Source organism: Pyrgilauda ruficollis, unplaced genomic scaffold (genome assembly GCF_017590135.1).
Source record: "Pyrgilauda ruficollis isolate IOZ18807 unplaced genomic scaffold, ASM1759013v1 scaffold21, whole genome shotgun sequence".
Lineage (NCBI taxonomy): Eukaryota > Metazoa > Chordata > Aves > Passeriformes > Passeridae > Pyrgilauda > Pyrgilauda ruficollis.
The window spans coordinates 2,455,585-2,482,231 of NW_024520318.1; the positions used below are offsets into that span (position 1 = coordinate 2,455,585).

Below are 26,647 nucleotides of genomic sequence, written 5' to 3' on the forward strand. Positions count from 1 at the left end.
CCCAGTACCAGCAGACACCCACTGGACTTTAAAGTTGTGCTGAACAGCTCTGTGCTCATTGGTTCAGAAATCACATTTTCTTCTTCTTTGCCTACTTACAGTTGGAGGCTGGTCCCTGGTGAACATTCCCCAGGTGTGCCAGCTCATGTTGTGTCGGAAGCTGGGGTGCTCCGATTCTCCGAAGCCATAGATGTACTGGGATGCCAAGCGGGTGGAAATCTGGATGAACATGTCACTGAAGGTGAAGGTGGGCAGGCCTGAACTCCAGCTGAAGTGGGAAGAGGAAAGGGAAAATTAGAACACGGCGTCCTCAGGGCTGTGTTTCTGGCAGACACTTCCTTTTGAGCCATGCTTTTTCTCTGGAAACCTCACTCTTCAGTAAAAGTGGACTAAAACTGTTGTGGTTATCAAAAAAACTTAAAGGACATGAAATGGGGGTGTGTAAGAATTGCTGAAGAGTTTAGGGACACCAAATCCTCTGTGTCATTCAGAGAGGAATAGCACACAGACATCGTGCCCTGCAAGTTGTGTCGTATTTTGGCAATTTAGAGAGAAAATGCATTTCAGGACACTGCAATCCTATTTTCCTTCCAGACCGAGCACTGGAGCCACATGAAATATAGTAAACAAAGTGCTTTTTACAGTTCACTGGGCTTTCTGTGCAGATTACACTGGAATTGCATTCACAGGTCACATTTATTATAAATCAGCATCTTTCCAGTTAGAAATCAAACTGCAGCCTGGTGGGCTCTGCCAGAGAATTTCATCATTCCAGGAGCTTCAATTACAGGTTGAATTATTATTCTGGTTGGCAAATGGAACTCAACTTGCAATTAGGTTTTGAGTACTTAAAAAAATTAAATAAAATTGGTTTTTTGAATAAAAAACATAACACACTCAACTGTTCTCCATTTTCTAACTCTGACTTAATCAAGGAAAAATGAAGCTCCTGCCAGACTCTTCTGTTGTGTTACCAAAACCCATCTCAAAGTAGTTGGGACACCACTTCCCACTATTTTTTTCCTTAACCATTCCCCAAAACTGACCCAAATGGCCAATCCTGAATGAGCAGTGCTGTGGTCACCTAAGGAATATTTTAGCAACTGTCCAAAATCCTTTTGCCTCCCAGAAACTTGGGGATCGCACAAGGAACAGCCTGCAGAGCCGCCAGCGTTCTTCACTCCAGCACGCGCACGGGGAGAGGGTTTGGCGCGAAAAAAGCCACCAAAAACGTGTGACACAAAATAACAAAGGGTGGCAGTGGCTTACATGACCGTGCCCGTGCTTCTGCGGCGCACTTGGATCCCGAAGGGTTTGATCTGCAGCGAGACGTCGTAGAGCCGGTCCTGGCTCGAGCTCGTGGGGGAGCTGGGGAGGTTCAGGGGCACGGGGACCTCGTACCGTGGGTTTGCATAGTCATAGATCTGTGAAGAAAATGTCACTTTAGTTAAACAAGTCAGTTGTTCGAAGTCTGAATCTGATGCAGATTTTAAAGCACCTGCTGTGGTGAGTGTTTTCTTTCAAATGCATATCCTTGATCTCTCACAGGATTTTGTGAAAGTTTCAACCAACGAAACTTAAAGATTTCTTTTGGATGAGGAATGGTTTGTCTAATTATCTACATGAATTTAAAGTATATTCTTATATTTAGAATATAGGTGTATATACTTTGGTGTATATATTTTGTACATAGGTGTATATATTTTGGTGTATATACTTTGTGTGATAAATAATTTTCTAGTTCTTTTACTCAACCTTTAGGATTCTTTTTCAGGTTTTCTGTATTTTGAAAGCTGATAGAAGTTAGTTTTTAATGTCTGACCACTTAGCTCAATGTTGTTAAACACATGGCAATAAATTACAGTTAAACAACAGTGCATGGACAATTTTAAAACAGAAGTGCAATGGTGGATGTAAAAATAAACTGTAGAGTCATGAGAGCACTTACAGGTAAATTTACCTGCATATTAACAAAACACTTTCAAAGTTCCTGGTTGACATTACACACATACACTGGCATTATACCTTTGATTCATGTAATTTCTTTTTAAAATTGAGTGCTAGGATTCTAGAACAAAAAAAAAAAAAAAGATGCAAGCTAAAAGCAATAATAATTGCTTAGAAGGAGAGACATATTTACACAAGGCTGCTTCTGTCTGTGAAATATAAATTTGGCCATAAAAAGCCCTTTGAATTTCCATAAATAAAACATTTGAGGAATTCTGGGATGGCATTACCTTAAACTGCAGCATGTTGTTGTGATGGTATTTCACCTCCAGGCGCAGGGTGCTGATTGGGGTAGTGTAAGCATCGTTAGCCCTGGCCCTGACCCTGGAGTCATCCAAGGTGAGGGTGGCTACAATTCCAGTGGAGGAATAATCAACCTTGTCTACAAGGTAAGGATTGCTGGAGCTGTAGTAGCAGGAAGGAATATCTGGATTTGATGTCTCCTGGTGCAAACAGAAAGGAGTTTCAGGTTAGCAAATCAGCTGGATTTTTTATTAGCTATTAGCATGGAATCCTGTTTTTATCAGATCTGTGTCAAATGTAGAATTTGGGGGGGAAAATTAAAGGAATCCTTTAATTAATGGAATATAAAGAAATAATTTAAAAATAAAATAATAAAGACATGGAATATAAAGAAATAGTAGAGAATAATCTCTGTGCTGACTCAGGTGTAATAAAGCCATCCAGTGAAGGCTGTGCAAATATTTCAGTCAGGAAACTGAATCCTCATGCAATTAAGAAGGATTTAATTTCCCCATCTCTGTGATCTTCAGATCAATCCCTCAACATGGTTTAATCTTGGCTTGTGGGAACTCCTAAACTTCGTCCCTTTTAATCCCATTTCTCTCTGGCCGCCTCCAAGGGGAGGTGCCCAAAAACCATTTCATACTCAGGCAGCATCAGAGCAGATCTTTCCACCGGCTTTATTCACACAAATTATCCTTAATATATCCAGTGAAAATTACATCCTATTCATCTGAGATCTCCTGACATTTCCAAATGTCCAAAATTATAAAAAGTCCTTTCAGTAGTACAACAAAACCAGAGCAGCTCATCAACTGCCTCAGCAGGTGCTGGTGCAGGAGCAGCCAGCACTGAATTTTGGATTTCATTCCTACAGGAAAGGCCCAAAATAGGCATTTTAGATTTAGAAGAATAGAGAATAATTTAGCTGGAGGTACCTTCTGAAGTTCAACCTGCCAGGCCATGTTGCTCCCACATGTTTATTAATAATTAATAATGATACATAAAACCATGTGTTAAAGAACTTCATGTTGGAAATGAAGGTTTGGAAGCAGCTCCTTGATGCAGATATAAACAAGCTTACAAATGATTCAAAATTTTTGTGGAATTCAAGGATTTCCTCTCAAACTGAGATCCAGAGGAATTAATTTGACTTAAAATGTCCCTGAGTGACACAAAGGTGACACAAAGGGGCTGAGCCTCGCAGGCCATGGTGGCAGAAGGGACAGCTGAAGATGCTCTTCTGCTTTTTCATAACTCTATTGTTATTTCTGTTCATCTTTCAAGAAATACCTAATTTTTCCTCAAGTCCTGATACAATGTGGTAGAATTTAAATGGTTGTCAGCTACTGAGGTAAATAAAATCCATCAGTACAGTCCAGCTGAGGCCCATTTTATTTAAACCTGACAAATTTCTCAGACCACTTTTATTCTGTAACAACCACAAAGAAAATCCTTTTAGTCTGGATTTTTTTTGTGTGTATAATTAGTTTGGAGGAATAATGACTTACTTCCCAGGAACAGCCAAGTTGTTGACATTTTTCTTTTGTTGCATTAGGGCTGGGATGACAATCAAATCTTTCATTGATATTCATATTTAGAGTCCATTTGATTGTGTAAGATTTTCCCAGTTCAAGCTGAAGTCCTTTTATAACAGCAACCTTATAAATACGAAACAATAAACAGTTATTAAATGTCACATCCCATCCAGCTATTCTTCAGTCAGAAGAGGTGCTGGTCCTTAAGAATAATATACTTAAAAATTTAAAATTCACAAAACCCCATCCTGTAAGATTTGATACAGTCTCACTTTTACAGACACACACAATGGATATTTTTACAGATAAAATCTGAAGAATTAAGACACTAAAAATATGGAGTTAATCCCACACGTTCCTTGGAAGCAAACAGGAATAAATACATGAAATAAGCTGTCTGCTGCACCGTGAGCATAACTTAGATGCACTTTTATGCAGCGGAGTTGAATGCAATTGTACTTTTATTCTGTAATAAAATTCGCATTGTATTTCATTGAAGTAACATTGGCACTAGTTACTGTCCTTTGCAATATATAAAATGAAGTTGATGCAATTTTAAATATGTTTACTTTCCATTTCCCTGTTATTGCTTTACCTTTGTTGCAGGATCGTAGGTGATATCAGCAGTATAAGCTTGCACAACATTGTTCTGAGACACAGAAACTGATGCTATTTCCTTGGACAATCCCAGTATCTTGATTTCCTCAAATTTCAGGTTGTTTGGATCAGCATAATTGCTGTGTGTAGCAGTCATTTGCAGAGCATTCTGAAAAATAATACAGAGGTCATATTCTTCTTTTAAAAAATCTGCCAAAAGTCCTCCTGATTTAACTTTTCTTTTTCTATGAAGATTTTCACATTGTAGCATAAATAAACCAATATCTTTTTCCACACATATCAATTATTGCTCTGCTTGTTACTATCACAATAAAGCTTTTCTACCATGTATAAAATAATCCTCAGAGTTGTGTTTCAGCTTTTTTTCCTTGCTTGGGAAGTAAAGAAAGGCTGGGGTGGGCCTGTGGCAGGGCAGATAAACTCCAGACTCGCTGGGTTCCAACATCCAAAGGTTCTCACTTCTCTTGGTATAAAAATGCCACTTCCTATTCTGTTCCATGAGTTATTTTTAGATTAGGAGTCCAAGCAGAGGAAGTGCACCGTGGCTGCCACACGTGTGTGGAACTTCCTTACTGCCCTCCATGGGAACGCTGAGGGTAATTTTTAACTCAGATGTCGTCACTGCCAAGTCGTGTCTTGGCTGCTGGCGTTTCAAACTCCAACAGCAGCCAGGGTGCCTCACCTACAAATGACTCTTTGATTAATTATGATTTCAAAAATTGCTAATTCATGCGCACAACTCATGCTCCTCTGCGTCTCTCACTCAGTTTATGCTCTTTCATCATGGCAAAGGAATGCATACCTTTACCCGATATTAATGTTGTTATTATTATTGTTGTACAAATAACATGTTACCATGCTATTGGCAATCCTTGTTTTGTGATAGTTGCTGTCAATGTTAGATAGAAACACTATCAGGACGCCACCCTGATGGCAATGAACCCTGCAAAGGCACTTTCAGCTTAAAATAACACAATAAAACTTAAAACTGATGTAGTTTCCGAGGGTTCAGGCAAGGTGTGGGTCTCCCTCACTCTTTGGAGACATTCAGCTGTATTTTCACAGTATAAAATATATATATTTTTACAGTGCCACCATTTTGAGAATCACAAACACTCCATGCTTCTCCTTTTTGACTCTGCTTTAAATGCCTCTTGTGCTTTAGAGTTCTCTTGTTCAGTGAATATTGCCACTGAGTTTATTATGTGGAAGGAAATAGGAGTTATTTAGATATTTCTATTAAATAGGAGGAAAAAAGACAACAGATTTCATCCCAGTTAAATGGGAGTATTTTGAACATGATACCTCTTGGCATTGGTACATGTTTTGTTTTCCAGCAAATCTTACAGGAGAATAAAGAAAGAAAAGAACACTCTCAAAAGATACTGGATAAAAACCAGAAATTAAAATCAAATACTTACGTTGGAAACTTTAAACTCATAGTAAATGTAGGCTTTCTTGTCAATTGTATCTAAAAGGTAAAGAAAGAAGTTACAGATGGAGTGCAGAAAACAGTAAAATTAAAGTAAGGCTGTGCCACTGCTAGAGACCAATAAACTTAATTATCAGGTCTGCATTAAAAGCTGCACTAAGCAACTCAAATATTTACTAATGTTTTTTTTTGAGGAACTGAAAAGTCCCTTTTTCCTTTGGCCAGTCTCCCAGGAGATCTATTTTTTTTTCCACAAAAATTCATTGAAAGCAGCTCTTCTAAAATGTAGTGATTTTTAAATTCTACTTTTATTTCTTCTTAGCTTTTCTTAAATATAGAAGTTTTAATCAAAGCTAATCCTTTTAACATAACCTAAATAAGGATTCTTCATACAAAAATAATGGTGATGATGATGACAATAATAATTATAAATGCTATGAAACCATAAGAGAGGAAATAACCAGGAAAAAGAAATACAAAGCATGGTCAATCTGGCTTTTTTTTTTTTTTTTAATGCCCCATATGAAAAGACAAATCCTGCCATCACAAGCAAATTGCAAATGGTTCCCTGTAAAACTGCAACCTGTAAGTTTTGGGCAGGCCATAAAATGATGGAATGTTTTATTGCTCTGTTTGGCAGCAGCAGTGAGGGCAGTAATGGCTTTGTTATTTTAGGCCAGAGGAGCACATGGAGCTGTCACCCCCATGCACAGCAGCCACCCAAGGCCTGCTGGATTTATGGCAGCAATAATCAGCTGAATCACTGCTCTATGTCTTAAAAGCAGCCCCAGCTTCCACTAAATTCCAAAAAGCAGAAGCTTGGGAGTTTTCCTGGGAGATACGATTGGTGTAGTCCACAAGAAAAAGGAGTTGTGCAAGTGGAAAGTGTGAGGTTTTCCAATATTGGTGTTCAGACACCTCCCTGGATGGGCAGTGGTTTTCCTAAATCCCATGGGAAAATCCCATCCTGTCACCTCCTGACAATCTAAAGATTTCTCCTGAAAACCAGACGTTTGACCTTAGAGTAGAGCCTTGTGTCTTTTTTCTTTACTTGTGTCGAATTAAGTCGTGACTTCATTCTTACATTAATAATAGTCACAGTTTTCTGCTTCGAAGTGATGAAAGCCATTTGATTTATGAGCAAGTAGCAGCAGTGTGTTACAATGCCTTCTTTTCAGCAGGAACATTGAAATCTGAGCACATTAGATCGTTGTTTACCATATTTATTTCACTGCTGGTGGCTGCTCACCTGTGGATTCTCCATCATCCCAGAACAAATCCCCAGAAGCTTCATTGTTGATATCCAAGGCAATTATGAGTCCCATTGGATTCTTGCGGCTGTGAGAAGAGAGATTTATGTGTGTAACAAACATCTGAACATTCTTGGTGCATCCTGCATGTTCATGCAAGAGTGAAACACCCAACAGGGTAACAAACCTTGGAGAATTGCCTTAATAAGTTCAATCCTTGGTTTCCTTTCATTTTCATGCAAATTGATTAAAATACCCGGTGAGTTTACAAATTTCTATGCAAATAATTCATCACTAAAGGTGTGGAAGTGAGGTTTGGCTCACAGCTATTCACATTTCAAGGTGAAAATCCTAAATACAGTGGGCTGCTATTATTTGTAGCCTAGAAGTCCTCAGCCCTGTTATGAGAGGAAAAAAAAAAGTTTAAAGTCTTCCATTTGGGATCCTACCTTGCCACTGTGGTGATCTCTGGTTTCTGAGTAGGGAAAATGTATCCTCCTCTCAGGTGCAACCCCATTTTGTCTCCAGGGGTTGGTATGTTTTGCCATACTTTCTTCAGTTGCATTGGTTCACCCTTATGGACAGAGATTGAAAAGAGAACAGGAATTCTGTATTACCCACTGCTGGGAGTGTTTTCTTAAGTCCTGAGTTTCATCAAATTGTTCCTTATAAAAAAAATATCTATGGGCTAATGGGCAGGTAAAATAAAATAATTGCTTATCACTCTGATTTAATGTCATAATCTGAGCCCTTTCTTGAGCCACCAGTTCTTGTGCTTATCCCTCCACCCTTCATCCCTTGTCTCCCAAGTAACCCCAAAGTCTTTCCTTCAGGTCTCTGTCTCCAAAGCAGGGCTGACAATCCTATTTCATCACATTCCCATTTAGAAAATGGTGTAATATCCCATAATATCCCTGCATTTCCTTACCGTGTCATACTCGTACCACTCTGCATCAGGAAAGTACACACGAGTGGACTCCACACCCTAAAAGTGAATAAAGAAACAACCTTCAGATTTCAACTTCATCAGATAAACTCAATTTTCCAATAAAGCTGAAGTTCAGTGTGAGAAAATAATTTATATTCCTACACTCTGCTGTTTCCTGGTGTTTAGGATGGAGTCCAGACAGGGGGAAGGGCAATCCAAGCAGATTCCTGCAGAGCTGCTGGGGTGTGACTGAATTGCTGCTCTGCAAAGTGGCAGCTCATTGAAAGCCACCCAAAGCCAGAATGCTTCAAACCCAGTGAACCAGATCCTATCCACGGGTATCTCTCTATCTTCTTTATTCCCATTTATTTTGGGGCTGGCACCTTCCAGATTCTTGCCTTCCCTTTCTGTCCTTAACAAATGTTTTATGTTCGTCCATGGCAAATGTGTTGCTGGCAGGAGAAATCATTATTTACAAGATTCTGCCACAGAATAAGCCACAACCTTTTTGTTTTCTTGTGGTACCACAGAGAAGCTGAATTGCAGCAAGAGAAGCTGAAAGCTGACTCCAAAGGAAACTCAGAGATGATGTGAAGATGAGGTAAAGCAGAATATCAGACCAGATATCCTTGACTCCATAGAAGACTGGCAAACAGGAGTAGGATTTAACTGCAAGATTTTCTGTTTCAGCAGGGGTAAAAATGTGCTGTGGGCTCTCTCACTGGAAGCAGTAAATGAAGGAGAGAGGCTGGTGACTCAGACAGGTCCCAAACCAGCCAAACCTACCGGCTCAAGAACAGGGGAAATCAGCAGCCCAGGGCCCCACAGGAACTGCCTGTCGATGTCCCACGTTATTTCATCAGAGTAGAACCTGAATAAATGTGAAGGAAAGAGCAGAAATCGTTTTTTTGTGATTTATATCAGCAGCAACCCCAAGGTTTCGGGGTACTGATTCTCCACAACCATGGCTAAAGGATGCCATATAAAAATCACCCCCTGATTAGGCCAAAATGGGGTTTCACCAGCTCGGAAGGCACCTACGGATATCCCAATGTGCATTTTCAGAGGATAGAGGTTTAGAAAGTCCCCTAGCGGTATGAAATGTCTCAGATTTCCCTGTTGTTTATAAATTCCCAGACTCACTCGTGGAGCAGTGGCCTCGTGACCGTGTCCCCTTGGGTGTGAGCTTTGTAGAGCAGCGTGTACAGGTAGGGCAGCAAAGTGTAGCGAATGTTCAGGTAATGCTTGGAGCTGTTCACCAGCAAGGAGTTGGCTCCAAACACAGCTGGATCTTGATGCTGGAAACAAAAATCCGCTGTTATTATTGCCAGAAACACTTTGCCAAAGGTGTGAAAAGCTGTTTCAGGGGGCTGGGGTTCTGTGGGGCAGCTCTGCACTGGGTTCTCCTTTCTGGTGCTGTGACCCGGTGTCCTGTCCCTCTTGGGCTGTTTGCACTGCCCATCCCTCCTTGTCCATCAGGGGCATTCCAGGATTCATCCTGGCTCTCAGGTTGATGCCAAGGAGCTCCCAGGGCTTGGCCTGGTGGTTCACACAGACCTCGGTGTTTCTTGGTGATAGGAGCAACCAAAATTCATAAAGCTGTTGCCAATATTCTCAATTAATCCTTATGGAACCCAGCCTCTCCCATCTATAATTTCATAAACACAGCTTAAGGTTCTGTTTGCAAGCTGCTCAGTGAGAGTGAGGATTAGAAGTGATATTAAAGGAAATGTGGTTGTGTAACACAAAGCAGCTTTGAACAGAAAGCTCAACTTACTATGACATGTTCACCGTTGTGGTTCCTGGAAAATGGGTAAAATGCTCCCACTTGCATCCATCGTCTGCAAAGTTCTTCTGTGGTGTCTTCACTGAAACCACAAATATCTGCTCCAACCTTTAAAAAAAAAATAAATTTAAAGCATCAGAATATGTTGGATGTATAGTGCACCTCAAAAGGTACAACATATTTGTAACTTTCCTCTCCCAAATCCAGCTACACTGACCAACAAATTAAACTGACCCCTCACTAACACTGCCCATCACTCTGCTTCTTCCAAATTTTACCTTCTTGTTTGGTAATCATAGGCACAGAATGGGAAAAAAAGCTTCAAAGCCATTCAAATTTAAATCATAAAAAGGATTCTGGCCATTTCCCTTCTATGTGGATGTCTCTAATTTGAAATTATAAGAAAACCAGGAATTGTTTCACATCCCCACTGGTGTTTAAAAATTACTAAAATAAGAGGTAGATTGGGATATATAAGATAAGTTTGTTACCCACTTTTATGTCACCACAGCCACAAAAACCAAACAGCCTAAATCAAAAATTGATAATTGAAAATAAATGTTCAAAGGAGATTCCTAAAAAGGGTTAATTTTGAGGTGCCAGTGTAAGTGGTTATTTCAAGAGTGCCTGGTTAGATAATCTGTTTTGAAAGGATTGCATGAACTGATGTCCTACATAAGGAATTCCAAAGAGGTTGAACTCCAGCATTCCAGGGATTGCCCATTTCAGCTGGTCCCACGTGGCTGCATTGTCCCCCAGCCAGTGTCCCCCGTGCTTTCCTGATCCTGCAAAAGTGGACCTCGAGATGAGGAAGCTTCTCTTTCCTGGGAACAACGCCTCAATGGCTCTGGAAAGGAAAGAGGCTGGAATTACACAGAGGAAAAGACAACTCGGACACTGACAATTCTGAACAAAGCAGACTTACACTTATTTGTACTCATTATTCACCCCAAGGATGGGGACGCCTTTGCAGGTGTGTTTTAGCAAAGCTCAAGATACTAATTTGAAATAATCTCTTTACACAGCTTTGGCAGCCAGTTTGTGGCTTTTCCTACCAACTCCAGGATGTGTTTTTTGCCTTGGCTAAATTGGCTCAAACACAACACAGCATTTTCCAGGAATCTCATTCCTTTAGCAGTCAGATCTCATGGTGCTTTGGAAAATACAAGTCATGGACTGTTCTGAAACCTTTCTGCAGGATTTTAGGATGCATTCCTTACTTCCTAGTGGATAGGGTCATGGAATATCCATAAAGATTGTGGACATCATATTGCTTGCCCCAGCTCTGCACTGCATCCAGGCAAAGTGTCTTGGAGTACATGACTCTGTCGAGGATCCCTTGAAGGAAGGAATACAGACAGCACAGGTAAGGTACATTTTATTATTAAGATTTCCAATCTTTAATGCACATTTATTATATTCAAGCCTGTTTTTGCTCTTTATTCTTTCACTCAGGCAGTTTGATTACTCCAAAACCAAAATGCTGCTCTTGGCTGTTGGTTTGGTTCATGTTTGTTCTGTGATATTTCCACTCCTGAGCTTTGCACCCATCCAGGGAACCGAGAACTGTGCTCTGAATTCCTGAATCACCATCTGACAGCACACTGGCAAAGGTTACTTAAATCTACTATTACTACAAACTATGAACTCCATTTTAGTTCTGCAAATATCTGAAAAACTACTGACAGTGCAAGAGGATCATTGCACTATCAGACACAATTAAGGCAATGACAATATCCAGTATTTATTTGATGAGATAACAGAGGCAGTTCTATAAACTACACCTGAAGTATACAATACAAACACAGAAATATTTTCTGTCAATAGGAACGTCCAAACCCCACCCATAAGAACTACACTAAAGTAATGTTTTATCCTTGAAGGCAATTAACATTTTATTTGATATTTTATTATTCTGATTAAAGTAGCTGGACTTACTGGGAGTGTAAGGAGGGTAGTTTAACTCATTGTCTGCACAACCTTTTTTTGAGCCTTGAACAAAGTTGCACACTTCATTCATGTCCTGGAAAGGAAAGATGCAGGATGTAATAAAGTTGCCTTAAGTACATTTCCCTAAAAAAATTCTTCCAATCTATTCTGTCATCCTTTAAGGAATCATTAGTAGCTATTCTTCAACATCTCCTTTCTGATTGCAAAAATACCTTTCAATCCAATAAAAATTCAATTCATCTGCTATCACCCATATTTTAAAAATAAAAGTAAAAATCCTGAGTTACTCACAATCCATATTCCATCATAGGGCACCATGTCATAGAACAGTTTGCACTCGTTCGCCCACCAGTTCGTGGCCTCGAGGCTGGTGTAGTCTGGGAACACAGTTTCTCCTGGCCACACCTGGAATATCCAAAGGAAAGTAATTAATGAAACTTTGAATGAGGTTAAAAAACTGTCAGGATCACAGACCTGCTCAGGCTGGATGGGGTTGAAGAACACAAAGAGTATGAATTTCTTAACTTTGAATTTTTCAATTGCTTTTCTTGTGAGTCAACAATACACAGCTGAGAAAGTTCTCAATGGAAGTTAAGTTTATAAATTAAAAGGATAATGTGAGTTCTGGCTCCTCAGTTGCTACTGGAAATAAATAGGAGCTGGCTGATGAAATGTCCCTTGAGCCTTCAAACTACCCTTTAATGTAAAAAAATGTTAGTGTTAATGTAAAAAAAATAAGGTTAATGTGAGCAAGTGTAATTTTAATTGCTATTTTAGTTCTATTTTTTCTTTAAAAAATTAAAGTTTAAAAAAAATTTTTATGTAGAATCAATGAAAAATACCTTTTTAATGTAAGCAATTGAAAAAAAGCTAAGAAAGGCTGAGAATTATCATAGCCTACAAGAGACCTTACAAACTTTGCTCTCACTGACAGATAAGCCCCCTGAGCTAAATTAAATAACAACAGTGACAACAGATCAAATTCAAATGTGTAAAACCACAATTACCTCCCCAACCAGTGTTGTTCCATCTGACTCATTAACCCAGACATTTCTGTCTGTTCCCCTGACGTAGCTTCCATAGGGACTTCCATCAGCCATTTTTTGGGTGCTAATAGCAGGATCCTAAAGAAATTAGAAAACAACAAAGAAAAGAAAAAAATCAGGATATTCCATCCATTATTACTGGCTGTAAATGAAGTAATTGCATAGAATAAGTAAAGAATAACAATAATGAATAACTGTAATGAAAGTGTTCACAAGGGAAAAAATGGAGTAATTAAGTGCTTACCAATATGATGATGTATTTTTGTCCATGCTCATGCAAATAAGCTGCAAATTTAGGGAGGTCTTTGAATTTCACTTTGTCATAAGTAAAATCTTTCCTGTTCTCCATGTAATCAATATCAATGACTTGGATATCCTGAAAGAGAAGGGAGTTCAGCTTTTCCATGAGAAGCGATAGGTAATGATTTTTATTATTTTTCTTCCTAAATATCAGCTGAATATTAGGGTATTTTATTCTATTGAAGACATCAGGTTCATGGCCCCTAAAGACTAATTTTAAAAGTTAATTGCACTTTGCCTTTGACTGTCAATTAAGAGTAATATATGGTTCCATAACTGTCCATAGGACAATAAAAAAAATGTTTCAAGAGAAGAAAAATGGACAGAGTTGGAAAGAATAAAAGAAAAATTATTACAAGGAAGTGTTTGAATAAATCTAACTGCAGTTAGATGGGACATTCCTTGATGGGATGAGACAATTCAATGGTCCACCCCTCATCCAGTGTTCTGATAATGGGTCTAACGCCAAAATCCACAAAAACCTTTGACACCACACATTTCCTAACCCAAGCTCATGGAAAATGAGCCAGTTGTGGGATCTTGGAGTGCTCCCCAGCCCTGTACTCACGTGGGGCAGTCCAACAGCTCTGTTCCTCTCCACCACCTCCTTCACCTCATCCAGGGAGGCGTATCCATAGCGGCAGAGCTGGAATCCCAGGTTCCAGTAGGCAGGCAGTGCTGGCAGTCCCACAAACTGTGAGGGGAAAACAAAAACCCCACGTGCTGCTGGACACCCTGTGTCACCTCATCCCCTTTCCCTGCATCCAACAGAACTGCTTTTTATTCCCTGCACTCTGGCTGCCCTCTGGTTTTAGGCAGTCCTGAAAAGGCATCACCACATTTCTCAAATCTACTCCAATAGCACACACTAAATGGCAGCCCACTCCTAAATACAATATTTTTTCCTTATGATTTATTTATTTAAATAAATACTTGTATTTTGGGACAATGCCCATTAAGGTGTCACTGGAACTGAGGAAGGTCTTGAGAAGTGCAAAAGACACTCAGTGATATCTTGTGATCATAAGATCCAGATATCCTGTAAACACACTCTCTATCCCATAATATTGCCATATTTTCCTCATGACAAGAGCAAGGAAACAAATTATTCTAGAGACCACCTCCAGCTCCAATGGCCACGGTGCAAATTACAGATTTATGAATTTTGGAGCTCCTGGGCCTGGAAAATGGTCTCCTCTCCAGCGCCCAGAGAAAAAGAATATGATAAAATAAATTCCAAGCACTCTGAAAAAATCTGTCCAATGCATAATCCCTGTAGGTGAAGGTACCTGCAGGTACTCCTGGACTACTTGCTCTGGAGTGTTCCCCAGGAAGATGTAGAAATCCAGGATGCCTCCAATGGTTCTGTAGGTCACTGCTGGAGCAGGCTGCACCACAAACTCTGCCAGACAAGAGGGCACAAAAACAGCTCTGAAGCACAGGAAATTCTAAAGTAACTTTTCTAATTGATGGTTAGAAAATTTACTGAAGTAAAAACCACAAAATGCCTAAAGAACTCTAAATCAGTAATTGAACTTGCAAAGCAGGGGAAATCAGTCAAATCTTGATGTGTCCCTATTTCCATTCCTTTGCATCCTACAGAGAAGAGCATCAGAAAAAATCCTATGGTTCAACCTTTTATCTCTGAATTTTCAGTACAACTTTCCAGCCCAAAGATGTGCAGAGCTCAGTAAACATAAATATAAATATCTGAAGGGATTAAAGGACATTTACTTCCAAGTGTTGTTCCCTCCAAATTTAGTCTCTTATTCCAGAGCAGATCTGTACAGCCTTTGGATGAGTTCCTGACCCTCAGAATTCCATCAAATCCCTCCAGTTAACTGGGACCTACTCACTGCTTGTGTTTGAAATGTTATTAGACACAAGGTAATGACTGCTTTCAGATACTGGGGGAGTTTTTAAGAAGGGACACTTATACCAGCTCAGTTTTATTGCAATAATTTCAAAAGAAATTCAACTTTCTCAGAGCCCCAGAGAAAGGTTTCTTACCCATGGCATTGCTGTTCATCAGGAAAACACCAAAGGAGGCTCCAGTGTTGTCTTCCAAACACAGGAAGAAAGTATGGGTTCCATACAAGTTATCCATTGCCTAAAATAATAAAGGGAACAGGCAAGCTGATTAACATATAATAACAGGATCTGCTCGGGAATATTTCAAAATATGTCACAGGTAGAACTCAAAACGTCTCAAAATGGAGCAAACAGCAGAAATTTGAATCCTGACACTTCCCTGTTTTATATGTTCTGTTTTTCCTGGTGTTATTCTCCTTCATTTTCCATTAAAACAAGAATTTACCCAATAAATAGAGAACAGATCTGATGGATCTGCAGGAAAGCTGGCAGATATTGCAGCTCTGTTTCTGGGGAATAAATGTGCTCATCAAGAACTTGAGAGGTTCTTCCATCCCCTTTCACCACAGATTAGGTTTTACATCTAATCTATAGTTCTATTCATCCTACAAGGCAATAATTTTGATGCCTAATCTATGGAAATAGGAGAGTGCCTTGCTGCTTTTTCATTTCATTTCTAATTATTTTTTTATTTCTGCTGTTATTATTAGCAACGTAACCCCTGAGAGATGCTAACAATTGTTGCAATAGTTGCGCTTTTTCTCCTGAAAAAGCAAATTCAGTTCAAATGAACAAGAAACAGAACCTGAGCAATTTGAAATCAGCCTAACTTGGTGCTGCTCAGTGTTATTTTAGCTTAATGAGTCTACACTCAGTGGAGCCGTTCAGTTAAGAACTATCTTCAATCCAGAGCAAAGAGTGAGGAGGAATCTCAAGGCAATGGGTACAAATTCCAGATTATTAATTAACTACATGCAGACATCTCATCCTCAGGTTTCAGTCATTTATCTCCTCTTGCAGGAGAACAAAAGTTCTCTCTCGAAGCAGGGAGTTGCTTTATGAAGCTGAGGTAATGGTGAAAATAATCTCACAATTATCAAAATGGGTGTCTTTTGCTTCATAAAGGGACAGCCAGAAAACTCTAGCAACAAATAACAGCTGACAGACATATTTTATCTTGGAAAGAAAACAGCTGCTAAGAAGAATTTTTCCATAATTTGAGTTCCAAGGATGTTGCTGAAGCAGCCTGGACCATCCGAACTGAACCCTGCCCTCAGCAAAGCCTAGTGTTATTTATTCGTATGTTACTTATTCTGATTATCAGTAGAAGCTGGAGACTCATCTATTAAGGTTTATCCACTGTTTTTCCACTGCACACCAACACAAAAATCAGGGAAAACCCATCAGTACCACGGAGCTTTTAGCAACAACATGCAGTGCCTGAAAAATCAGGGGAAACTCAGTGGATTCACGAATTGAATTTGGGAGGTTTGGGTGACAGAACTGCGAAGATTGAGGGGAAACCACCCCAGACTCACTGCAGAGGGGCCAGTGTCCCTGCTGAAGAGAGGCCAGGTTTTCCAGTTGACATCGTGCCTGTACTGCTTGTGCACGTGCTCGCCCACGCCGTAGATGTTGCTGCTGGGCAGTTTGATGGAGAGCTGCAGGAACTGCTCAGCGTACTGCAGGGGCCCAATGGTGGTGTCAAACCTGGTGGAAAAGGGCAAAATAAATGAGGAAAAAGGGAAGAGTTTTACCGAGAGTTGTGGCAAGGACTGTTTCTGCTCATTCAGCTGAGCTGGGTGGCAGAGTCAGGTCTCCACCCAGATCTTTCAGGTTTTCTTCCAGATGCTGTTGGAATCAGAACTCTCTTTTGGGGTCTCAAGTGGAACAAAAGATGGTGTAAGATCACAGACGTTACCAGAATAATCAGGATTTTGGTAATAAACTGTCATGACATATTGTCCTTCTATAAAAAGGCCTCCCTTTTGTTGGGCTGTTTAAGAGCTGGGAAAATCAGTGCAAACCTTGTGCAAAGAAATTTATCAAGGATTTATCTCTGCCCTTATCCCATGGTAGCAACAGCTTTCTTTGAGATCCTCAAACTCAGAGTCCAACACCAGTATCATTTTTCCTCTAGAGACCCAAATGCAAATACTTTAATGAAAATAACAAAGGCCTAAGGAAAATTTTCCAGAGACAGTATTCCAGAGAATTGTTTCAGTGTGGTCCCTCAGGTGTCTCATCCCCTTCCCTGTACCTGTTTAATCAGTCAGGCACTGCTGACTGCCAAGTCCATCTTCTGTGCCCTCTATAATTGCAAATCAATCATTACAGAGGATTCCAAGCAAGAAAACCATACTAATAAGAGCAAAAAGCAACCCTCAATTAATGAAACTCGAAGCCTTGCTAATCCAAGTGGCCCAGCCCTGTGCCAGGTAATCATTCCTGGCTGATTTAATGAGCACCTTCACTGCTCTGAGGGCACTTGGACACCTGTGGGTTGGTGGGTTTGGTTTCATTTATTTCTTTTTTAGAACATAAATGGGATGAGACAATCCAATGTTCAAGTTCATTAACTATTTTAGACATGGCCTTACACGACCAGCTGTCCTTGGACATCACAGGTGTAAAGGGCAGCCTGATTTTGGTGGTGATACAAAGGCCAGCCTGATTTTGGTGATGATACAAAGGGCAGCCTGTTTTTGGTGATTCAGGGCCTCAGCACAAGTGTAATAAAGAAGATAAAAGGTAAAGGAAGGTAAAAAAAAAAAGGTGAAAAGGTAAAGAAGATAAAAGGCAATCAGGAATTTTCCCACATGGCTTGAGGTGCTGGCAGAGTCCCTCAAGTAATAAAAATTCCCCATATTGAGATTTCCCCAGCACTGGGGGAACGTGATCAGAGAGCCACACCTGAAACCCTTCAGACGAGCTTTCCACCTCAGACTTTGTTCCCAAAGTCATGCCAAGAGTCCTTGAGGGACATCCACCAGTCAAGAAGAGAGAAGTAGAGCCTATGCCCAAGAGAACACCTCACAGGTGACATCTGGTGTGGCACCACCAGCTCTCAGGGAGCCCCAGTGACATCTGTGCCACCGAGGAAGGCCCACCAGGACTTACAGCACTTTGCCATTGCTGGCTCTGGTCACCACGAGGCCGAAGGGGTTCTGCTTCAGCTCCACTTTATAGTTGGGGTTGGAGGCCATGGATCCCTCGAAGGGCTTCACGTGCTCATGGGGGACCTCAAACCTTCGAGTGTTAGGGTCAGTGATCTGCACATATTGACACAACACAAGCGTTGGGCCTTTACAAAATTAATCCTCAATACAGATATTTTGCAGCACTACCCACAGTTCTGACTCAGGGTATTTCCACCCTTATCCCAGTCTTCTCCTCTGCTTTTATTGTTATTCACTTTCAAGTTTAATTACTCATTTTCAGCCATTTTCTTCAGAATATCTGACTCTCAGGAACCCACCACAGGACAAAGTCTCCCACAGAAGGTTCACAATCCCACAAGCCACTGGTACCCCACATCCATGGCACAGACTCTTGAGCTCTCCATGGAAAACACAAACCATTGGAAAAGCTAATATTGTCTGTCAAAATGATTGAGTGATGCGATTGGGCCACAAACAAGAAATAAGTAAATACATTTATCCCCCCCAAATCTTCCTGTGATGAGGACAAATGGTAGATAATAGAAAAGCTGAGCTTTCTAGAAGTCTCAGTGACTTTTCATGCAGAATTCCCACTGTGCCAAGTGCCTGTGGCATTGCAACAGCAGAGAGAACAACGAAAGAACTTCAGTGGGAATCGTGAGAGTGCTCCAGAGGCGTCAGTCCTGCACTCCCTGCACAGCAGCCCTTGGAGCAGAGGAGGACAAAGCCTGACCTTGAATCGGAAGCGGTTGTTCGTCTGATACTCCGCCGTGAGCAGCACGGTCTGGATGTCATTCCCGAAGAGGGAAGGGGATGGCAGCCTGTCCAGCGTGGCCTCAAACCCTTGGGAGACAAGCACGGCGTGTTGTGTGGGACAGGACAGCACGGGGGGGGAGCTGGGGGCCCAGCCCGGAGCTCACCTGCCCTGGTGGATCTCTGGGAGCCCCGCACTTGGTAGCCATGCTTGTGGGAGAAGAAGCACCAGGGAACGTTGGCGTCGCTCTGGGGGCTCCAGCAGCAGCCACGGAGGGAGCAGGTGCTCTGAGCAAGGACAGGAGGGGCACAAATCAGCTGGGGTTACACAAACAAACCCACACCAAACCACTTAAAGTGCACATTTCACCCCAAACACCAGGAACCTTAATTGTTTCTGCACTTGGGTCAGGGCCTCCTTTGAAAAAGCCCATGGAGTGAACTCAGTGGTGGCACAGGAAGCACTAAAGAGGGTTTTTTTATGGAATCAGAGTAAACTTGCTTATTGGAGATGTATTCTTTCTTAAGACCACAAGATCCACAGGTAAAATAAATATTTTAAAAGAGTTATTGGAACATTTGAGCTGTGACAGATACAGCAGAGCCACCAAAAGCCACGCACTGGAGAGGGGGTGAAATTTATCACGGGATTAACATCTAATAAACATCTATATAGGTATAATTGAACATTGTGTATAATATCTACATTTTAATATAATTTTCCAGTATTAGACATACTCAGACTGCTTCTGCATAACCTCAAATTAAGAAAAAGATATATTTTTTTTAAAAAAACCCTATTTTTTCAAGCCTCTGTCTCAGTGTAGTGGCACCATGCTTTACACACACATTCACTAGAAATCTGAAATTCCTTTCCTTTGCTGTTAGAAATTAACCTGTTCACGTGCTCTGTGTGTGAGGTTTATGTTTGGAGATAAGACTGGGACAATGAATCACAAAAGTTTCCACACATTTTCTCTCCTTAAACCCCCATTCATTACTTAGGGCAAAGGACAGTGGCAGAACAACTCTCACTGAGGGCAAAGGGTGATTCCATCAGTGATCTCAGATACCCAATTCCAAAAGTGGAACCCTCCAAAGCTCACTTTCACCTCTCCACTACCAGAAGCTCTTTCTGCCTCCATCTGATCATGCTCAAATGCTTTTGGTACTTGTAATAATTATTCAAAATATTCTGCAGCTCGAAATAAGTGGACATGACCCCAAACCTTCATTGTTGCTGTCCTTGTTTTGGGGTTGGAGAGCCCAAACTGTTCAGTGCAGGTCAAATTATTTTGAGAGGCTCTGGGCAGATAAAAGATAAGGCAGCTCCAGCCCAGCAATCAGGCAGATGCTGAAGGAAGCACTGAGGGAGCTCACAAAGCCACTGGCTTGGGAAGTCTCAGGGAATTTTTTTGATAGTGGTTTTACAGAGCACAGAAATCACTCAAAACCACCCAAAATAAACCCCAGATTCACCAAACAGGTAAATGTTTTTCATCTCTCTCTTAGATTCATCCCATCAGAAAACATTTGCTGCCATTTCCATCGGGTTCCAGGCCAAAAATAAGGGCTGGAGGAGAGCTGCAGGAACTCATTTCCCCACTTTGGTACACACAGCACTTTGTAAGGCTGTGAAAAACCCAGGCTCACTTCCCACCTCCCCAGATGCCACCTGAGAACTCCCCATTTCCCATTTATAAACCATTGCAGGGGAAAGGAGAGGAAGCACCGAGTCCTCCAGGAGTGCAGAGATCTCAGCTTTATCTCCTTACTTCATTTCCCTCATATATAGGGGAATATCCTAAATGTAAGAACAGATTTACTACTTCCATCCTCTCCTCCCTTCCCAGACCAGTGACCATCCCATAAAAAGCAGAATAAACTGGTTTTCCTAGAACCTGGCAGCTCAAGCATCCACATCCCCAGCTTCCCAATCATCTTTTTCTTTTCCCCAGCTATTTCTCCTGAATACTCCTCAACTATTTTCAGCAGTTCCTTCACAGTCCAGTGATATTTTTCCAGCTGGATCTTATCCTGGCAGATTTCCATTTTTGTGGCATATTGAGCTTTCTGCACAAGGAAGTAAACACAGGAGCTGAGGGTTGGCTGTGCTTGGCACAGGGGAAGGAGCAGAGTTCACCAGAGACATTGGGGAGCCTGTTGTAAAAGCAATCATCTGCCATAAATAAAGATGTGATCCCAGGCTGGGGGCTGTAAAAGCAGCACAATAGATACCAGCACCCAAAGTTTAATTAGGAATAACCCTGGCTAAGAGGAAGCTGTGCACACTGGGGTGCAGCATGAACTGAGCACAGGGGCTCCAAAAAGAGCCTGGCCACGTGCTGAACTAAGATGTGTCGCTCTGTGCATCCACACAGGCCTCCAGCAGCAGGGCGTTTTGGGAAGAAAAGCACAGAAACCAAGCCCAAAGCAACAATTCCCCCTTCCCTGAGCTTTCAGAGGTGTCAGCCTGGCCTGCACGAGCTCTGCTCAGTGGAATTCTTGTTTTACTGCTGTGTTCTGCTTGTCTGATCAGACCTCCAGGCAATTTTCCACAGCAGTGAATAGATCCTAAATATCTTCCTTCATCCAGCATCTCTATCTTCACCAACCACATGATCAAATAAAAAAATCTATTTATTTTCTTTCTTTCTCTTTTATGCATTTCTTCCTTTCTTCCTCTTCCGCCTTCCTTTCTTCCCTCATTTATCTTTTCTTCCTTTCTTCCTTCCCTCATTTGTCTTTTCTTTCCGCCTTCCTCTTCTTTCTGCCTTCTTTCCGTTTCATTTTCTTTCTTCTATTTACTTCTCATTTCTGCAATCCTACTCATTTTCTGGCTCCTTCCAGGACAAGGAGCTCAAGGCAGACCCTAACGCTTGTAGATCAGCTTAGCCAAACCATTTTTCCCAGCTGCTGTTTATTCTGAAAACCACAAACACAAACCACTGTGGAGGAGCGATGCAGGACCTGCAGTTTTACAGATTCCTGCATTAGTGCAGCCTGACACAACCAAATCACTTCCAGGGCAAAATGAGCACAGGGGTGAATGGAATCACTGGGATGGGATTCTGGCTTTCCCCATGGAGTAAAGGTGATATTTATCTCTAAGCCTGTCAAATCTGCTGCCTGCTCTTCACTAATATTCAGAAATAATTTATTTTACCTCTAATTCCAGATCAGGCACCCGCAGCATTGCAATCTGCATCTACTTTTCTGCTGGGAGCCATGATTTGATTGTTTTTAATTCTCTCCTAGCACCAGTCTTGCAGCAGCAACCAGAGCAGCACTGCTCCCTCCCTGCTTGAGGAGCGCAGCCCTGCACGTGGGGTGACTGGTTCAGAGGCAGTAATTACAGATTTAAATGATCTGCATGGCTTCTCCTGCAGTGCCCTGCCTGTTCCTGGGGCAGGGAAGGAACCTGGAGAGGCGAGGAACAGGCTGTGATTTGAACCTTTCCTAACCCATCCCCTGCAGGACTTTATTGAGCTACAAATCATAACAAAACCCATGGCAGGAGAGGCTTTAACAACAGCCAGCTCTGGAATTAGGTGGGAATTTCCTCTGAGGTTCAGACAGCTGGGTAACAATTTTTATACCTCTGTGAATGACAGAAGTAACACACATCACACTGGGTTTATTTTTTTTTTTCTCCTAAGCTGCCCCTCCCCAGATCAAAGATAGATACCAGACATCCACTAGAAAACAAGAAAATCCATAATAAGGATGAAAAATAATAATTATACTAATAATAGGCTTTCAAGAGTAACTATTACAGAAAGGTTCTCAATGTGAAAGCACTGAAAAATAAAGGGCATAATAAAATTATGGAAGGGTTTAGGTTGGAAGAGACCTCAAATCTCCTCTCATTCCTATTCCTTCCATGGGCAGGGAACCTTCCACCATCCCAGGCTGCTCCAAGCCTCACCCAGCCTGAGATGATGCTTTTCACTGGGAATTTTAACTCCAAGATTCTTAAGCCAAAAGATCTTTTCCATGCTCTGCTCTCTCAGACATCCCAACCAGACTGGGATCCAAAGTGGGTCTGAAAGGAAACTCTGACCACACCTTGAACATTGTAAAGTGGCACATCTCAGCAAAGGCCAGCACTTCTGAATTATTATAAATGCCACTTTTTGACCATCACACCAAATGAAACCGGTCAGAAAAAGCTGTTAAAAACCAAGGGTGACTCTTTTAACTGCTTGATGTCTGACCAATATTTTTTCCACCTCTCCCCAAACCAGAGAAATCCGACCTCCTGTCAGTGGGGCTGAAATGGCTGTGAGGAGTGGAGCTCCCCTGCAAACACTGGGAAAATCACACATTTAAACAGGTTAAGGGAACACCTGCTCTGGTAGAGACAAATGACATTTTTATAAACAAGCAGGAGGTTTTATGGGATGAAATCTCTTTTTCTAGTGTTTTCCAGAATGTTACCAGACCTGTGTTGCTAGTTGATCTGGGATGCAGTCAATTCTCTCTGCTACTGGTGTATTCTGACATTGTGGGTAAAAGTCTGTCAGGGAAATAAAACAATGGGTTAATACAAGGATCTCTAAACTGCAGGAATAACTTGATTCCCTCTGAACTCAGCATTCCTGCTGCCTGCTTCCCTAACAACAACAGAGATCCAAATCACTATCAACCATTGTTTCTGTGATTCATTTTTACCTTTGGAAAATGGCACACAATTACTTCAGATATGAAAACATCACTGTGAATTTTTGAGCATATAGGTAATTTTGATAATTTTATTTCATTAGTCCACTTTTCAGTGACTCTTGTCAATGTGTTCTGCTTCATTGAAAATATGTGCAAAACTAAAAATTGGAAGAAGTTTTCTCTTCTTAAACTGCGTTTTCATTGTTCTCCTTCCCTCGAGCCAGAGTTTTCCACAGGAGCTGGAATTGGAGCATCAGGGAAAAGCACCACCATTAAAATGCTCCTTTAGATTTCAGGTGAATTTAAGGTGGGCAGCTTTAGCTGATTAAAGGGAGCACTGAAGGTTACTTTATGTGTTTGGGAACTGTTTGTGTCTGGAACAAGGGCTGTGAAGTGCAGGGATGTGCCTTGGGATGAGATGGACACACACCCCCAGATTTGCCTCTTTGCATCAGCTTCATTTGTGCTTTTTTCTCAAGAAAACTCCTACTCATGACAGAAATAGGAAAAAAAATATGCGGATATTAGTCTGGATGGGCAGTTCTACTAAAACACCCAGGTGTTTGCCTTATTGTATAAGCAATAATTTTTATTTTTCTGCCATTTTCACCCCCAAGCTTTTTGCTCCAGTCCCTGTGTGTGAACAGAATTACACAAAATGGGACTGGAAGTGAAGCAGGTGCTCTGCATCACATTCCTGGAACACAAGAGTTTTCTGATTTATCAGTGCATCAGCAAGAAACACTGGGGGATTTTAGGATCATAATAATGCTCCACACAATGTGGCTGCACCTAGGGATCGGGCAGATTTTTTCCGTAGTTATCTTTTTTTTTAATACTCCAAAAATTGAAATTATCTGAGCTCTATGTTCCCAAAGAAAGTCCAGTCAGTGGAGGGAGAGATAAAAGGTTTTTCACGCCAATAAACCCCGACTCACAGCATTTATTGCATTCATAACTTCAATAGTATCACCCGCAGGAAGCACTGCCCATGATTCACCCTCGGGTAGCGATAAGAGCATTTGGATGCTGATAAGAGCAGGAGCCCTGAGCCACATGCCACTCGGGTTCCTGCTCCTGCACAGCCCTGGGAAGCTCTCACCTGGAGATTTGACTCCGGGTTGCCCCGTGGCCAGCAGCCCAATGAGGACACAGGCGATGACAGTGACCAGGGTGAAGAGGGCAATCAGGGTGAGCTCCAGCCCACTGAACTTCCTGCCCATCTAGAAAACCAGATAAACTCCATCAGCCAAAGTGAAACACAAGGAACAGCTGTAAATTACATTTCCAGTTTGTAAACGTTGCTAATTTAATGAATTGTTCTGGTTTTAAGCCACATCACCTAATCCTGAGGCTTAAATAAAACTCTCCTTAAAGGCTAAGTGCAAATTATTTCAGGATAATTCACCCAGTGCAGATTATGAAATTATTACACTGACAAATGTATTTTGGTCCCAAATATTTACGTATTATTACACTGACAAATGTATTTTGGTACCAAATGTATTTTGCTATAATGTATTATATCACTTAACACAGAACAATTTGCTCCTGAAATTAACCATGAAGTTTCCAACAGGTCACTAAAATTCCTGAAACAGAAAACAAATAAAATCTTCTTCCTCTTTTTTTTACTTTTCTAAACTTTCTTCTCTCCTTTAGAGCAAACACAAGGTTATTCATTTAAAAAGGAGGAATTTGATTTGTTAAAAAATATACTTGAGAAAAGCTGGAATAAACTCTGAGGGTGTGTCCAGGACACGTGGAGAAGGCAAGACAGAGATAAATTGCTTTTTTGTACAGTGGCAGAGCAGACTGTGTACAAGCTCATGGCACAGTGGTTGCTGCTGGAATCACAACTGAAATATGGGAAATAACTCAACGGAGTCAGTGCCTTAAAAAGCTGTGGAAAACACGAGGTTTTCCCAAATTCCTTTTTTGTATTTTTGGTGAGAAAGGTGTGCTGTGCCAAGGGGGCTGTGCTGGCTCAGAGAACAACCCAGAGCCATCAACACTGAACTGTGCACCAGCAATCAAACTGATTAAAACTAATTAAAACTAATTAAAACTAAACTCAGCAGCCAGATCAATACACACTGGCAGCTACCACTGCATTTAACTTGTGGTTAAGGGCATTTAACCTCATAAAACAGAGTTAAATACAGAGAAATTGGTTCTTCTTAGTTAAGGAAGTGTGGGAGCACGTGTGTATTGCACTGGCACATCAAAACACTTTCATATGTTTTATTATTGACCCACAGAAGTGAAAAATACTTTAAAATGAACTATTTTTTTTGTGTGAAATAACAGTTTAAATCATTGTGTGCACCTGTTGCCATTTTTAACCCATTACCCTCCCTCCATCAAAACCTAAAATCCCCTTTTGCTGGGTTGCCCCAGATGGTATCATCCTAAAACTTAAAAACTCTAATGTTCATTTTTCTGAAAAGCAGGATTTTATTCAAGTTCTTATCATTAAAGCCTCCTATCTCATTGAATTTCAGTTCTTTCTTCTCCTGGTCTCCCTTCAAACCCTAAAACACTGGAAATAAATCCTTATAATTTATAAATCTAAGTTCTGTTGTGTGATGAGCATTCACCAGCGAGGCAAAGCTCTCCAGAACATTGGAATAAATAATATGCAATATAATAGATATTTAAACAACATAAAATATAATAATATAATAATATATATTTAAACAAAATCTATATTTAAACAAAATGAAAGCCTTACCTTAACGTTTCTGTGTTTCCTTCATTTGCTGCTCCTGACTGTGAAGTTCAGCATCAAGCCTGGGGCTTTATGAGCTGCTGTTATCAGTTCTCAGCTGTGTTTGCAAAGCCCTGGGCCAATGGCAGGCACAGCAGAATTACAGGCAGATTACAGACACTCTTTGGACTAAACACTCTTTGGACTTCAATATGAAGCATCAGGTTCTGCAAAGGAGTGAAAAGCAGCCATGAAGTGCCAATCAGCTCATCCAGTTGCATGACTGGGTTTTTATTTAATCTGTTCTTTTTCCATATCTTTGTTACTTTAACCTTCATGGAGCCCTCATGTTCCTCATGTATTATTTCTGTTTAATCACCACAAGAAG

General features: G+C 41.0%; 1 protein-coding gene across 1 annotated transcript in view; it reads right to left on the reverse strand.

The window, feature by feature from the left end:
- SI (sucrase-isomaltase) overlaps positions 1–24,772 on the reverse strand; it is a 37,091-nt gene extending 12,319 nt beyond the window's left edge. Inside the window, exons 1-27 of the mRNA XM_041467993.1 lie at positions 24,652–24,772; positions 23,330–23,403; positions 19,052–19,172; positions 18,865–18,974; positions 18,091–18,242; positions 16,509–16,680; positions 15,109–15,208; positions 14,388–14,500; positions 13,667–13,792; positions 13,043–13,174; positions 12,760–12,876; positions 12,044–12,157; positions 11,741–11,825; positions 11,023–11,140; positions 10,478–10,649; positions 9,794–9,910; positions 9,160–9,314; positions 8,803–8,887; positions 8,017–8,073; positions 7,538–7,662; positions 7,088–7,176; positions 5,828–5,877; positions 4,384–4,554; positions 3,762–3,911; positions 2,238–2,450; positions 1,270–1,424; positions 100–268 (exon numbers count right to left, since the gene is read on the reverse strand). Coding sequence (XP_041323927.1) covers positions 100–268; positions 1,270–1,424; positions 2,238–2,450; positions 3,762–3,911; positions 4,384–4,554; positions 5,828–5,877; positions 7,088–7,176; positions 7,538–7,662; positions 8,017–8,073; positions 8,803–8,887; positions 9,160–9,314; positions 9,794–9,910; positions 10,478–10,649; positions 11,023–11,140; positions 11,741–11,825; positions 12,044–12,157; positions 12,760–12,876; positions 13,043–13,174; positions 13,667–13,792; positions 14,388–14,500; positions 15,109–15,208; positions 16,509–16,680; positions 18,091–18,242; positions 18,865–18,974; positions 19,052–19,172; positions 23,330–23,403; positions 24,652–24,772 — 3,363 coding nt within the window. The remainder of the gene's footprint in view (positions 1–99; positions 269–1,269; positions 1,425–2,237; positions 2,451–3,761; positions 3,912–4,383; positions 4,555–5,827; positions 5,878–7,087; positions 7,177–7,537; positions 7,663–8,016; positions 8,074–8,802; positions 8,888–9,159; positions 9,315–9,793; positions 9,911–10,477; positions 10,650–11,022; positions 11,141–11,740; positions 11,826–12,043; positions 12,158–12,759; positions 12,877–13,042; positions 13,175–13,666; positions 13,793–14,387; positions 14,501–15,108; positions 15,209–16,508; positions 16,681–18,090; positions 18,243–18,864; positions 18,975–19,051; positions 19,173–23,329; positions 23,404–24,651) is intronic.
- Between the last annotated feature and the right edge of the window lie 1,875 nt (positions 24,773–26,647).